General features: G+C 39.9%; 1 protein-coding gene across 2 annotated transcripts in view; it reads left to right on the top strand.

The window, feature by feature from the left end:
* The window catches only part of yeats2 (YEATS domain containing 2), a 28771-nt gene extending 13374 nt beyond the window's left edge, over window positions 1-15397 (top strand). The window contains exons 15-30 of one of the 2 annotated variants that reach the window (XM_030160056.1): window positions 343-574; window positions 823-981; window positions 1887-2014; window positions 2898-3044; window positions 3423-3608; window positions 5015-5381; window positions 5492-5626; window positions 6706-6837; window positions 7058-7199; window positions 7502-7578; window positions 7715-7794; window positions 9075-9279; window positions 9834-10069; window positions 12186-12260; window positions 12473-12546; window positions 13122-15397. In XM_030160056.1, the coding sequence (XP_030015916.1) occupies window positions 343-574; window positions 823-981; window positions 1887-2014; window positions 2898-3044; window positions 3423-3608; window positions 5015-5381; window positions 5492-5626; window positions 6706-6837; window positions 7058-7199; window positions 7502-7578; window positions 7715-7794; window positions 9075-9279; window positions 9834-10069; window positions 12186-12260; window positions 12473-12546; window positions 13122-13230 (2484 nt within the window). In that variant the 3' untranslated portion in view covers window positions 13231-15397. The remainder of the gene's footprint in view (window positions 1-342; window positions 575-822; window positions 982-1886; window positions 2015-2897; window positions 3045-3422; window positions 3609-5014; window positions 5382-5491; window positions 5627-6705; window positions 6838-7057; window positions 7200-7501; window positions 7579-7714; window positions 7795-9074; window positions 9280-9833; window positions 10070-12185; window positions 12261-12472; window positions 12547-13121) is intronic. The other variant, XM_030160057.1, reaches the window with a different exon arrangement.
* The last annotated feature ends 209 nt before the right edge of the window (window positions 15398-15606 follow it).

Here is a 15606-nt window from a genome sequence, read left to right as displayed (position 1 = left end):
AAAGCAAAAATATCTTCTAATAAAATCTTCCAATAGTGATTTACCAAAATGGTACCAAAACAACAAAACAGCAGCCTTTACCTGCAACATTCTAAACAGTTCCATTTGGTTTTTGTTGATTTTATGACAAACCAATCTCTCCAGGCTTGTACACATCAACACTGATACTATCAGTGATGTGAAGAAAATTGTCAGAATATTATTTGTGTAACGCTCAACTTTCCCATTGCCTGAAGAACAAACTCAGCGCACATCAGCATGTTTAATTTTAGTAGTGGTTTTAAACGTTTTGTTACTTTTATTCATAAATGACTGTTCATGTCATGTGTTTCTTCTCTCTAGATGTTAGGCATCCCTGTCAGCTCTGCACTTCAGTCTGCTGTCAAACAGGTGGCTATCAGCAGTGGACAGATTCTGGTCACCAAGGGCAACCCCTCTGTCTCCAAGGTGATGGGCGGAAAACAGGTGTTAGCCCAGGGAGTTGCTAAAGCCATTGTCAGTGGAGCATCTGGGATCTCTGGTCAGCAGGCTGCTGCCAAAGCATCTGGTGTTTCAGGAGGTGGAAAGAGTGGAGGTCAGGGTTTACACGCATACATATATTCAGTTGTACATAAAGTACAGCTACATGTAATGAACCGCCTGTATGTAATATTAATTACAAGTTTAGCAGGAGTTGAAACATCATTTTGAAGATTGTTGTGAAGCTCAGTAAAATCATTCTGAAGTTCACTCAATTGTTCACTCAATGTCCATGTATCAAAATCCACCACACGTAAAATATTCAAGATTTTTTTTTTTCTCCATTCTGTTTGTGTGTTTCAGTAATGGCCACTCTCCAGCTGCCTGCCAACAATCTGGCCAATCTGGCCAATTTGCCTCCAGGTACCAAGCTCTACCTGACCACCAACAGTAAGAACCCCTCAGGAAAGGGAAAGCTGCTTCTTATCCCACAGGGAGCTATACTACGAGCTTCCAGTGCAGGTCAGCCATTTTCCCTCCTATAGAATTATTTTTAAAGGACATTTGCAAAGTATGTCAAAGAACCCAAGGTCTCACTTAATGGTCACACAACATTAATTCTGGATTTGAAAACAGTGAGAGGACTTTGTGCTTGCGTTAGCTGAATTGATATGGTCTTTTGGGCTTGCATTGTTCCAACATGATATTACTGGGGCAGTGTGATTTACAGCAAAGTCAGTTTGTGACTCCTGAAGGTCATGTTCGTCTAATGTATCATCACCCCACTTCTGAAATGAAGTCATAGAAAAGGGCATTTCTTTCCATTTCAGTTGTTATTTGGTGTCCAAGTGCAAAAATACTGACCCCACAGTTAACTTGGCACTGCTAGAATTCTTACTGTGTTAGTTTTGGCAAAACTTTAGTAGAAACTGTAATAGTTAATTAAGTACGTGACTCATGATCTTGGGTTAATGTTTCAGTCATAGAATATTTGGCCAGCACATTTTCTTCTGTTTTAAAATATAGACATTTGTGTTGAATATGTCATTGCTCTCGGCTCACTGCAAAGTTTGGGAAGAGACATTTCTACAGTGACTCTACATTTTGAGGCATGCTGTTGGCAGTTGCATATTTTGGCCCATACAGTGAGTCATTCATCATCACCGTAGTGGGTCGAGAATCCTGCTCACCGTACATGTCTTATCAAAAATTATTGGCATTAAAGAACTTCTCATACAGTAACTTAACCTGTTGTATTTGACATCATTCTTCTGTAACCGTGTCCTGTAAGAAGCCTAAAAATATGCTCTTAGAGTCTGAAAATAATGGGATTTTTTATATTTAGTCAAATGAATGATTCTTAGTTTGGTATAAAGGATTGTTTGACAGATTTGAGAGTAATGTGTGTATGGATGTCTGTAATTTAGGTCAGCAGTCTCAGAGCAGCTCGTCAGCAGGCACTGGCGGTTCTCAGACTTCCTCCTCTTCCTCCTCTTCAAGCAGTCTGCCTTCCAACCTCTCCTACACGTCCTACATCCTTAAACAAACCCCACAGGTGTGTAGAAACATTTCCACGAAAATACAAGTTGTACAAGCATAAATATCCTGGTATAATTTTTTCTCTTTTATATCCTCTGTTTGTTGGAGCATTGTTTGTGTGAACGTTTTAAGCAGTGTTTAGTTAAAGTATATTGAAACTTATGTATCTAATAGTCACTTTTGCCGCAGTTGACAAAAATCAGATTTGAGGTTTCATGGCCTTTATAGTAAGACAGGGTTTGTAAGGACACCATACAACTGTGGTTTCTGTCCTTAGTGAATCTCCTGCTGTGCATCTGTAGGGGGGTAGAGTCTGTTATGTTCTTAATTAGAGATATTCATTATAGCAGCATTGATCGTGCAGTCAGCTTTAGAACAGTGCTGTCTGTGCATTTAGCCAGCAGGATATAATGAAGTTGTCTTGAGATTACATTTAATTAGTGTTTGGCCTGTTTTTCCTTTTAGTGATATACTTTCAAGGTAAAAGGTTTTTTTAGATGTCATTTCTAAAAATGATTCTTGTGCACCTCTGATCTACTTGGCTCTTCAAGAGTTTCTTTGATTATGGTACTAATCATCAATGTACTGATTTATTTTTTGCATGTGTGTATATATAGGTATTGCTTTTGTGTGAGCTATTAAAGTATATGAAAGAAAGCTTATTTAACTCGATAGATGAATTTTGTTGTTAGGAATGTCTCTACTTGTTGTGAATGTTCTCTATTGCTTTAGGATAACATTATCATAAGGACATGGTTTCAGAAACAGGGTTCACAACTGTTAATTTAAGTGGACAACTTAATTAGATCTAGACTGTGATATTTCTCTTGGCTTATTGTAGCAAGCTTTTAGTGCCTTTGTTTAGAGGTCTCTTAACCCTGCTTTTCCATTTCACCCAGGGAACCTTTCTGGTTGGTCAGCCAGCACAGGGCTCGGGGAAGCAGAGTGGCTCCAGTTCGACAGGTCATGCAGCATCATCTCCACCAAATGTTACCCAGCAGGCCATCCGGGTTACAGCTGGACAGAAGGCAGCCATTCTGGCTCAGGTCAGTGTGAGGAACAAGAATAAGGGCAGGGCTTTGGTGAAACCTTGTTAATGGCTCATCTGATATTACTGAAAGTTGCTGTAGTCAACAGCCATGTCCTTTGTGTTTCTTGGCTACTTTGCAAGCTTTCAAGTTTAATCATGTTAAAAGCAACAATCACTGCTCAGTAGTTTGAGTGTTGATAATGTTAAATTTTAATTGGAATGGAATTTGTCTGCAAAAAGACAAAACAAAGAATTTATTTTCTCTGCTTTCTTTGGTTCTTTGGGGCAAGCAAAACATTCAAGTTATTTTTACAAATGGAGCAGCTGTGATGGAAAATTTCAGACTTTATCTGACAATAAAACTTCATCATCATCACTTTTCTGTGATCGACAGGTGGTTGGTGGCTCCCAGGGTGCACAGGTGAAGTTATCTGATGGCTCTGTTAAGACTGTTACAGCCGCAGCAGCGGGTCATTTGTCCAAGCCAGGGACGACCACATTGAGGATGACAGGTGGAGTCATCACTGCTGCAAGCTCCACCCCCAGTTCTGCCAGCACCGGAGCAGTCAGCCAACAACAGGCTAGTTTCACAGTCCCTGTAATCTTCTCTTTTATTCTGTTTGGCAGCTGTTTTCAACATCATCCCAAGCAATAGTTACATAAGAAGGGTTTTGTAAGTGATTTTTGAAGCCTTCACTGGTTGTCATGTGCTCTAATGAGTTTAAAGCCCTCCTCAAGTCAAAAATGTATTTCATTATTTGCTCCTGGTCATAGATGTTTACAGAATAATGTCTGTGCAGAGTTTGACACTGTCAACTTATTTCTGCATTTGTTTGGTGATAAAAATGCCTTCAAATGGCCATAGTTTCTTTATTTGTTTACTTGCATTATATCCAATGTTTTAAACACTCTTTAAATTTATTGAGAGCTGTAACTTAGTACCAGTCCATTTTATTTGGTTGCCTTGTTGATGGTGTCACAACCCTGTTATTACTTTGTTAGTGTTACTTGTGGCTGTCTGACTAAAATTAAATGACAAGGTCAATTAAAATTAAATGACAAGGTCAGTATGTCACTAAATGTGATGTGAATATAACTATAAGCTCTTTTTTTGAGTTACTATGCACTGATTGACTGAAGTCCAGTCACTCAGTTAAGTTTTCCTATAGAGTTTATATTTTCTGTCAACGGAAATGTTGGCTCTACATCATGTAAGCAACACATATTTACCTGCATTTGAATATGAAAAATTTTGCAAATGTTTAATTTTATTTCAAGCATGCAGAGGTTTTTTTTTTTTTTTATCCACCATCTCTTTCTACATAATAAATTCAGGGAAAACTGTTGTGGTCCAGTCTGAGTACAGTAGCAAGGTCAGCAGTGATAAACAGCCCACAGCATTGTTAGTCTGGGTTTGGATGACACCGGCTACACTGGTGATGGTTGGATCTCATTAATTTAACACAAGAACAAACGTGTATGTAGTGAAATAGTAGTAACCGGGATCAGAGGGCGATATCACTGGTTTTCCATCTTTTTTTTTTTTTTTTTCTATAAACATTTCTTAATCTAATTGAAATATGAATATTTGCTTTGAGAGAAATGACTTGTCTTGGAGAATTCTGAGTCTGAGACAGTACAGTGAATTAATTTTTTTCTGAATCCCCACACTGCCTTAAAGTTTTACCCTATATCGTGTTCATTATGTGCTTTACATGCTTGCTGTTTTGTAGCTACATAAAATGAGATTCTTTGTCTTAAGTATTGTTTAGAAATAAATGCTTTGCAAATGAAAGTCACCCAAATGATTGCTTTGTAATTTACATAATCAGAATCTTTCATACACTGCTTTAATGTCAGAAAATCATAACTTTTTGAGTCCGTAGCTTCTTTTCCGTGATCAATGCACTTGGAGTTAGATAGTTGAAACATATGTTTTCAGTTCATTTACTGTTTGACATCTGTGTTTATGTGTGCTCCTTGCAGGCAGCTGATGGTGGGAAGTCAACCTCTCATCACCACTCACTCCTGGTAGCAGCCAACCAAGCAGCAGTAATCAGTGCAGCTAAGAGCGCCAGTGCTGCTGCTGGCGGCAGCTTGTCAAAGACTGCCGTGGCAACATTGATCAAAGGTGGTGGAAACACTGCCACAATGACTAAGAGTGCTGCAGGTTCAGCTGGTTCTGTTGTAACCGTCGCTAAAGGCATCAGTAACATGCCCGTCATCGGCAAGGGTGCAGGGGTGGGGACTGTGGTGGGTGTTCCCAAAAGCAGTAGCACATCACTGATGACTTCAGCCTCACTGGTCAGCGGAGTGGCAGCAGGAGTAGGGAAGACAGGTCCTACACTCTCAGGTACACCCTAACCCTAACACCTCACTCAGCATTTGACTGTTGGTTTTTAATGTGAATGAAAAGTAAATATTTCAGCTACTTTCAGTCTGAATATGGTGTGTTTTGCGCAGGTATGTTAAAGATTCACTCTGGAGGTTCCAGCTCCCAGCAGACAGTACTGACCATCCCTGCCAACCAGCTCAAACAGCTGGGTGTAGGCACAGGTTCTGGAGGCCTGCAGACTATACTCATGCCTGTTGGTAAAGGTAGGTATGACTGAGTGAGCCCAACCCTTACTGGGCAGCGCTTCATCTCAACTTTGGTACCCCATTTACACCAAGCCAGTTTGAAGGCTGATTTGGAGCTGGTACCTGAGCCAGTTCTTTGTTTTTCTGTCAAGAACCAGCTCTCAGTCTAGATACGTGTTTCAGAGAAGCACCAACACTTAGCTGGTCTAGAATTAGGAATCACTTGCATCAGGGGCTGGGGGCAGAATTATCATGACCAGCTAAAACTTTTCCATCATAATAAAAAAAACACAGAGCTACTGTAGCCTGTAGGTGTCTGCCTAATCCAAAGAAAATACCCTTAGCTCCAAGGATGATGCATCCTGATAAAGGATCAGGAGCAACAGTCAAAAAGCTATGATGTAGTCATCTTATTTCTGTGTATATATGTAGAAGACCCCAAAATGTCACTCTACATGTCAGATATAGACATGTTGAGTGACATAATGGTGTCATTATGTGGCTCTTTGATGGCTCTATAGCTTATGGAAAAGCAGACCACTTTTTAGAAGTTTCACAAATTGCACCAACGCAAAACTAGCACTAGGTTCCTGTTGGTGGAAAACAGGGAAAAGGGAAGTATCTTACATAACAATAAAGCCATCAATTGAGCATTGCAACTCGGTAGCCAGCCTCAAACAGAGGAATCAGTTCTCAGACAAAACTCTCGGATAAAGGACACATTATTCAAGTGAAATATTGGAAAGCACGGTTGCTTTGTTAGTGTGCTACATTTTTCACACACTTCAAAGGACGAATGTTGAAATATTTCATTGAAATATTTTTTCAACTGATTTGAAGTGTGTAAAAGTATCAACATTGAAAAAAGCAGATTTATTCAATTTGTCTTTTTCATCTAAGTTTGTTTTGCCAGTACACTGTATTTAGAATGTGATGCATTTGAGATGGGTGTATAAACAGTATGCTGTTTTTTGTGCGCAGTAAACACTCTGAGTAAGGCCCATCTTGTTACCTCTCATTTTTCATCTAGCTGTTTAGACTATTCCCTTGATGGACCATTGATCCATCTGTGCCTCTGTGTTTTCTTCTGTATATAGTAGTGTCTAAAGGCCCAGTCTCCAGTACTCCTTCCTCCTCCTCCTCCTCTATTCCTGGAGCAGCTGGAGCTGTAGCCTCCCCAAGTACTCCAAGCCAGGCCTCCCCCTCCCTTGCTCTGCCTCTGGCACAAGGTGAGAGGGGTTCATCCCCACTCCACCAAGTCTCCTCTTATGACCTCCATCTTTTATCCCCAAACTCCACTTTCCTTTGGTTGTTGATACCCAGCTCTCGGCATAGTGTTTTTTTTTTTGTTTTTACTTTCTGCTCCCAAAAGCTTTTTCTCTCTTAACCCAGTCCGTTACTTTGAGTGTAACAACATGACTCTTTCTGTGTCCTATTCTGCTGCTATAGTGAAGACGGAGCCAGGCGCTGGGACAGCTGGTCCATCACCTCCAGTCACTGCTCCCGTCCCTCCTTCTGTTCATGTTGTATCTTCAACTACTACTGTCAAACAGGAGCAAGGGGCTGACAATGCCGCACATGACCTCATCAAGTAAGGATTAGGAGTCAAGTCATGTTACAGCTTTCACATACAAGACACTGAACAGCTGCAAAAGTAGACAAAAATAGTATTCTTCACCTGCACTTGTATCTTAAGTAGTTCTATTTATTTTGCGAATATTAATACCATGTCTATATTTTTGATATGCCAAGTTCTGTAAAGGTTATCAGACCACATCTTGATAGCACTGGAACACATTCAGCAAATATATAGTGTATTTTTAAATCACAGTCAGTCTTTGTGATAAACCTGAGCTGTTGTTAAATGAAATGTTTTGTTTACCTTCTCCTCAGCACTGAGCACATAGAGACCATGATGCAGCTGTTGACAGCTGTGGTGAAGAAGTTCCCCCTCATTGTGCCAGATAAGAGTAAGTGAACCCTCCTCGCCTCAGCTGCCACGTTAAAAAACTAAATATTAAATCAGATTATAAACTAATAGGCATGGTTTTGTCAGGCTTCTTAATTTACTCTTTTTTTTTTTTTTTTGTGTGTTTTTTCTCTTAGCCGAAGACTCGCATCCATTTTGTGCCTCTTCTACCGAGCAGTATTATTCCTGGAATATCGGCAAACGCAGGGCATCAGAGGTGAAATCTCTTGGTATTTTACCAGTTGAAGTACCAACAGAGAAATATAGACGAGTTGTAGAACTAGTTGTGTGTGGAAAAACAGCATTCAGATTCAGCGTTCAGATAAACTTTACCATTTCTCACAAAACATTTTCATGCACTAACCACCTTGGTTGGAATCATGAGTGGGTGTAGCTTTACTGTGCTTACAAAATAAGAATGTCTCATCAGTTCTTTTTCCAGGATTACTTGTCATATTTCTCTGCATGGGTGTGCAAGTGTAGGGCAGTTTGCTCCAGTAAAGACTTAATTTATGCTCATTAACATCTGTGAGTGACAGCCTTACTCTCTACCGCTTACTCTCCAGGTTCCAGTGTGAGGGCGTCAGTAATGTCAGCCATAATTTGCATTGTTTGCAGTTTCGTTGCGTGTGTAATCTGTCTTCTTCATGCTCAGTGCTGGGCCCCTGACTCAGCAAGGTTTCTGCTTGCCTCATGTCTTCTTATCTATCTGGTCAGATGTGGATCTCTGCCTGGTTGTCTCCTCTCATCTCTCCCTAATGGGATCAATAGCTCGCACAGACCGGTGTATGTCTTAGCTGTCCGTTGTGTTTCACTGCTACGGTAAACGGCTCACAGATGAACACCAGTCATAGATATTTATATCTGCAGGTCAGTTATTCATTAAAGGGAGGGGCATAAATAATTATAGTGTGGAGAAGCTGTGGGGGGTCTAAACAGGACTGGAACAATGAAACCCCAATGTGTATATCATGTTACAGGTGTTAATAGTTCAATATATTTTAGGTAAAACTGTCATAGTATTAAGAACACATCATCACATGCATAAAACTGAGTAAAAACACAACTTTTCTTCTCAGTTTACATTATGTTGGAGTACCAAAGTCAGTGATTACTTCTCTCTAGTTGTGGTTTTAACACAACGCAAAACAAACCACTGTCTGTCGCATGTCTGTTGGTACAGTCTCACAAAATGTGTTATCTAGTTACACCTCTAATGCACATCAAAGCTTGACTGTCAAAAATGCATCTTCACGGAGAGATTTTCTATTCTTTCGTAACTCTTAATGTGTTGTTGTACGTTTTTTCACAACAGAAAAACTTGGTTGAGATGCCATACTACAATTAGCGTTTTAAAATCTGAGGTATTATTCACAGAAATGTGTGTTTCATCTAAGCTCTTAACAGAACTGTGTAAATCCTGCTACGTTGTTCTGAGGCGTTTAGGACTTTAGGCTTGTTGTGCAGTTTACACCATTTATTACAATGTCTCTGCAGCTTCAGCGAGCAGTAGCAGTAAAGCGGGTTGTCCAGGACGTGTTGGACCATTCTCCCCGCCTGCAGGCCCTCACTCCCCCGAAAACCAGAGAGGTGGTTCAGTGGTGCCGGCAGAGGGGCTACACCCCACCTGACCCAGAACCCCAACGGAGAAATGATGACGAATCCATCGAAGATATCCTCACACAGATAGATAGTGAGCCTGGTAAGTTTGTGTATAGCTTCTTCAGCAAGAACATTTTCCTTTGCTTGCTTTTGTAATTTTTACGGTCAATTCTTATCTGTTCTCAGAAGCTCCGAGTGGATCAATATTCCCCTACAGTGTTGCAGGGTGTGTGAAGTGTGGGTGTATTGTTTCTGCTCTTACCAGTCCATCCAATAATGCATTTGCAGTCCATTAGTATGTGAGGGCAGGCTTTGTGCAGCCTCTGTTGTTTTGTTCATCCTTATTTTTGTAACAAGGAGGTTCTCATTAAATCTATCTTTTGTCTGTAAATGGTGTGAGACAAGGCTGCTTAGCTCAGTGAGAGACACACTTGCCAGTTTTCCCTTCTGTCCCTTTTTTTAAGAAAAGTCTGACTGTTAGAATTTTTAGATTGCTGAACTGGTAAAATAATATTTAACAACAGCTCTCTCTCTGACACATTAAGCAGCTGTAATTGGTGCGAAACGCTGAAGCAGTGGCTCTTCCATCTTTACTGGGACACTGCTGCTGCTTGTGTAATGGTGTGGTAAATGTGCATGTGAATCTTTCCACAGAGTGCCCATCGACTCTGAGTAGCTGCGAGGAGCTGATGCTTCGTCTGGAGCAGATGCAAGCGCTGCTGAAGACTGAGCCAGAGGAGGCGGACGATGAAATAGTAGACATCATCGCAGTGTCTCCACCCTGCCAGAAGCTGAAGGTCAAAGAGGAGGAGCAGGAAACTGACTCTGAGCCCAAGTTCTATCTGGGACCCTGCACATCGGCCCAGTTTGTCAGTGAAACAGCTCAACAGGTCAGCAGCTTCTCTGGTGGAGTATCTGATCATTTATCAACCGAGAGGCTCAGTGTGTGTTTAGGTCCTTAAGTTATAAGATGTTTAAAATCTTTATATGAATTTCAGGCCTGAATATCTTACATACAATTTTGTAGGTGTTGTAAAGTTAATATAACTTTTATGAAGTTGTGTTGGCTATCGTATCAGGCTATGTTTACACATAGCTGAGTATCTGGCAAAACTGAGGTTTTTCTGTGCGTTTGTGCCTATCATTTCCACGACCAACGATGGCCACGCCCACTGGAAATGATGGTTTCTAAAAACTCTGGTCAAAGTGGAGATTTCAGCGAATCTCTGTTTTCACATTTGCGTGTAAACAGAAGGAAATGGAGATCTCGGACAGACGTCACAGTTTTCAGCGGAAATACATTTGTGTCACATGTACAACTATTATGTCGGTATATTTGCTCTGTAATGGTACTCTATCATCTTACTGCACTGCCATCTACAGGCTTGGCATGCTCTTGACAGTGTAGATATACAGGGCTGTGTAAACAAAGATTTTTCTGCAAACAGTCACGTGTGCACAAGTTCTTTTTGGAAAACGGAGAGGGGGAAATATCAGTTTTTCAAAATACCTGGCTTTGTGTAAACGTAGCCTCAGTTTGCATGTATGTAGAAGGATAAATAAAGAGATCACACTGTAACGAAACTACTAACAGCACATTTAGAATTCAGCCCAGCACATCCAGCTTGTGTATCAATGTGTGATGTGTGGGCTAAAGTCTCCTCTCACCATAAAATATGCTGTGCACCAGTCAGGGGCTGATACTGAAACCAGTGTTTAAAATAACAACTGGGCCGTGAGCCTTTTATGCCTGGAAAACCTAGAATCCTTCATTATTATGAAAATACTAGTGAGGTATTTTAAGTCACCCAGCCCTTCATCACACTTCACTTCGCTCACACACATTTATGGAACAATTTCAATATAAGACAGATGAACATTGTCCGGTTAGTGAACGTCATCTTACCATTACAGAGGACTGAGGGCAGAAATTGAAGATACAACAGTCATCCCTTGAAATAATAAGTTGAAATTGTTTCTTGTACTGCTGCTTTTGTATAATGTGTCTAATGAGTTCAATGAGAATCAGCTAGAGAGCAGTACATTTATTATTTTATTCAAAACTTGTTGAAAACATTGAATTTGAAGCTGACTGAAGCTTTTCCAGAAAAACAGTCTCACAGGTAACTCTGGGCTTAAAGGTTTTAGAGGCGTAGTAGAAATCAGAAAAATAAATAAATAAATGAAGACACCAGTACATCAGGAATATCACTGATGTCCAGTCTTGAAATAGTGTCTTAATATGTCTAGAACTGAAACTTTTACACATTTTATTTTAGCTTTTGCTTTTCTGAGCTGGTCAAACATATGGAGATATAGGGGTGTGTATTGGCAAGAATCTGGCAATACGATACAAATCACAATACTAGGATCACGATATGATATATCGCGATATAACATGATACTGTTAAAAAGGCAATTTTTTTTTTTGAATGATTATTTCCTTGAAGAATTGAATTACACCAGAAATATGCACAAATACTAAACACATTTTTATTTGATCAGAACAGGATCTAATGCTGTATCACAAAATTGTCCTGTGTTAAAACTTAAATTATATTGTACAGACATTACAGTTTAAGATCCTGTTCAAATCTTCATATTCTTTTAGTTTTAAACTAACATAACATTATTTTTGTGCAGTCCTAACAAAGGAACTAACATTATTTAATAAAAGAGTGTTAAATAATAATAAATAAAATATGAACAAAAAAGAAAAACAAAAATGAACCTCCACAATATCTGCATTTGAATAAATACCTAAAAATAACGATACTGTACTTTTTAGTATCGATACAGTATTGTGAAATGAAATATTCCGATATATTGCAGAGGTGATATTTTCTTACACCCCAGTTGAGATACAGGAAAAGCCGATAAATGTAACTGAAACACAATCTCTTCTACAATAGTGTACTGGTTTCAGTATCTGCTTTCAAGGCAGCAGGAAGGAGAAGCTGTGAGTCTTTTTCTATTATTATATGGTGATGCTTGTGTTTCTCTCAGATTGGGGTAACCTTCCAGCCGGTGGAAGTGGAGAAGAATGTGTTCGCTCCAGTTGTTGAAGCCATGATTCTAAAGGTCAGTTCACTGTACAGGCCAGAACAGAAAACACTGCCCGTTTACAGTAACTCATCACCCCCTCTACATACCCTCGAGTAGAATGATGAATATCCAGCACGTGTTAGATGTACATCCTCACTGTAATGCATGCTTCACCTTGTACCAGTAGTAGAGAGTGGGTTTCTTTGTGACTAATAATGACTCTGTATGTGTGTGTGGGTACCCTGCAGGCTACAGAACAGTTTGCCAGTGACATCCTGAGAGAAGCGTTGGCTGGGGCCTATGCCAAATCCCCTCAGAACAGGTCAGCCTCTGTTTTTTTTTTTCCTCTCTCAACATGCAACCTGCTTTGTGCTCCATTTTTTTACTATGACTAAGTCTAACATTTTAGTGGGAAAACACTGCAGACATAATATACAGGCTAGAGTCAGAAAATTGAGCTATTTGTTTCAGATGAGACTTTTTTAATTGGTTAAATTGTCAGTATTGACAGTAGTAAAAATGACTGCAGAAAGCTGATTTACCAACAACAGCAGTTTTTTTTTTTGTCCTTTTTCAAATAAATCAGCAAATACCAGAAACATGTGGCATCATTATGACCAGCTTATGTAAGCGTTTATATGCAGAAACAAAAGAGTTGCATCTTTTTTGGTGAACCAGATGCTTGAGCTATCGTCATTAAATTTCATTGTCCTCGCCTGCAGAGGATTGTGTGGTTTTTTTGTGCTGCGTACAGTAAGAGATTACAGACGTGAGTGCGCTGATTGGCTGCTGAGAGCTGAATACTCCATCAGCATCGGGATGATGAATAGTCATGGAGTCTGTATTCAGAAGCGTGTGCTGAACTGTGCTCTAATGCTGTTCCATGGGGGTTTTCAGAGCTCCCCGAGAGATCACAACCATGAACATCCACCAGGCCATCAGCAGCGTCCCCACCTGCGACTTCCTCTCCAACATGCACATGGGTTACCTGGCTAAAGACAACTGAGGCTTCACAAGATTGACTTTGACCGGTAACAGACACACAGAGCTTTGAGGCCTGTCAGCCGACGATGGGAGAGTCTCTGCTCTTCGACGTTAAAGCCCTACTGTGTGAACATTCACAGCTGCATGTAGCCCTGTTACCTCAGGTTGTGCAGTTATTACTAATGTAACTGTATTCATTAACTTGATCATAGAAGGGCTCGGCTTGCTTTCGCAGCAGCGGAATGACAAATGTTTCTAATACTCTGGGTATACTGTAACATTTTAGTCCTAATGTGTTGAGAAAAGTGGCATCATGGGACTTGTGTTATTTGATTTTTGAGAAGCAGTTGTGCTCCTGCATACCTTATAACAAGATTATTTTGATGATGAAGTGTTTCCTGCCAGACCGCCAGCCAGTCAGCAGGGAATGAAGCCTGAATGATTTAGATGGCTACATAACGGCGTCAGACAGCTGTCCCCTGCACCGACTTTTCATCTTGCTGTCTCATCCTCTGACCTGGAACGAGATCGTATGTCCGTGTACCGGCAGAGGTGACTCACGCATTTACACTAAGTGCACAACGAGAGACACTAATGGACATCTGAGGATTACAAAACTCTATTAGTTGGGCTAATAATAGTGTCTAGTGGGAACATTCCCCAAAAATGTCATCGCCATGGCAACCAGTTATGTATTTTAGTGTCACCTTGCAGAGGTAGCTACGGCTCTTGAAATATAAACACACAGGTAGCTGCTGTAATCGTAAGCTGTTCAGAGGAGGCACCTGATCTGTGTTCTAGATGCAAACCTCAGTCGGAACTTCTTTCAGATGATCTCAGTCAGATCTTTCATAGCTTTTGTCCGTTAAAAAGTCTAACTGTTGAGGAGGGATTCTGAAAGAATCACACTGTCAAGACAGCAGTGACGTTATTTATTCAGTCTTTAATTTGAACCCAGTTCGACGGCCTGATAAAAGTGCGTTTACATGTTCCGTTCAATAACCGTAATGTATCTTATCATGCATTGTACAAGTGTGTGACATATAAAATAGATGGTGTTTTCAGATCCTGTTTTATTTTTTTATCTATTATCTGTTGCCCGGGAACAGTAAGGCCACGACGGTAGAGGTTTTGTATGTATGAGTACGTGTGGGTACCGGATGTAGTCGTCACAAGTTAACTGATTTAATGGAAAGAGAATGCGTGTGTGTTTGTCAGCTATACAATTGTGTTAATCTTCTTAATGTGGAGCTTTGCTTGGTGTTTTGCAGGGCTGGTCGATCATATGACGATCTTTTGTGCTTGGAAAATGTAGGCTTGTTACAGCCAACGATTCTTATGCAACTTAAAGCTCTGTTTGTGCATCATTTTAGGTTTGTTTCTCAAATTTAGACAATGAGAAGAAACCAGAAACAAACCTGTTAACTGAAGATGTAAACACTGTTATGTCCACTTTTTCCTACTTGTGCGCAATACATCTGCAACACCTTTCAGTGTTTGGCATTCATTATCCAGTCTGTGGCAGTCTGCCATAGAATAATTTGTCTCACCGGGTTCATAATGAACTGAAAAATTTCTCATAAAAGTTCTTTAACGTTGTGATTTGCGTCGTTGCTGTGGCAAAGCATCTTTGTAAAGCCATACATACTGAAGGTCAAATGTTTACATCCATCAGCCATTTATGGAATTACTGTAATTCTTTGCTGGCTTAAATCATCATCACTGTATTTCATCATCAGCAAAACCTTAACTTAATGCAGACTACCCAACAGAGCAGACAGACGTTAAAGAATCTCTATAAACACACTTGAACTGGCCAGTCTAGCTAAAAATATCTCTGTAAAATACGCAATTATACTGGTTTTGAATCAGTAAAATGGGTACTGTTCAGTTAAACAAAAGTATGGACAGAGCTGTTATTTATTTATTTGAGGACATGAGCTGCATGACTTCCTCTGAAAAGTGAAAAGTATATGATAAATGAAGGTTATCCAGCATAGAAAATCATCAGATCACCAAGCCCTAATGTATGTAGTGAATGAGTGGAAGTGTGTTTGAGCTGTGAGATTGTGAAATCTGTTCAACCAAATTAGTGTAGAACGTACCCACATTGTATTTTCATGTTTTAGTGCAAACCAAAAATATAATCAATATTCTTGTAATAAACAAAGAGAACTTTACTAAGCTCATCTTTTCACGGTTGTTGATTTCTTTGTGTTTTTGAAGTCTGCTGGAGATTATTTTTGTGTTGCTAGCATTTTGTAAATACATTTTCTTTGCGGCATGAAATGTACATTACATCCATCGTGTTAAAATCCAAATAGAAATGAGTTGGATATCCCCACCCTGCCATTATAATAACAAACCATTTAATGAGCTGACCGCTGCAGAGCTGAAT

This window comes from Sphaeramia orbicularis, chromosome 17 (assembly GCF_902148855.1).
Source record: "Sphaeramia orbicularis chromosome 17, fSphaOr1.1, whole genome shotgun sequence".
NCBI lineage: Eukaryota > Metazoa > Chordata > Actinopteri > Kurtiformes > Apogonidae > Sphaeramia > Sphaeramia orbicularis.
The sequence above is the reverse complement of the archived record's forward strand: the minus strand, read 5'-3'. Positions and strand labels throughout refer to the sequence as shown.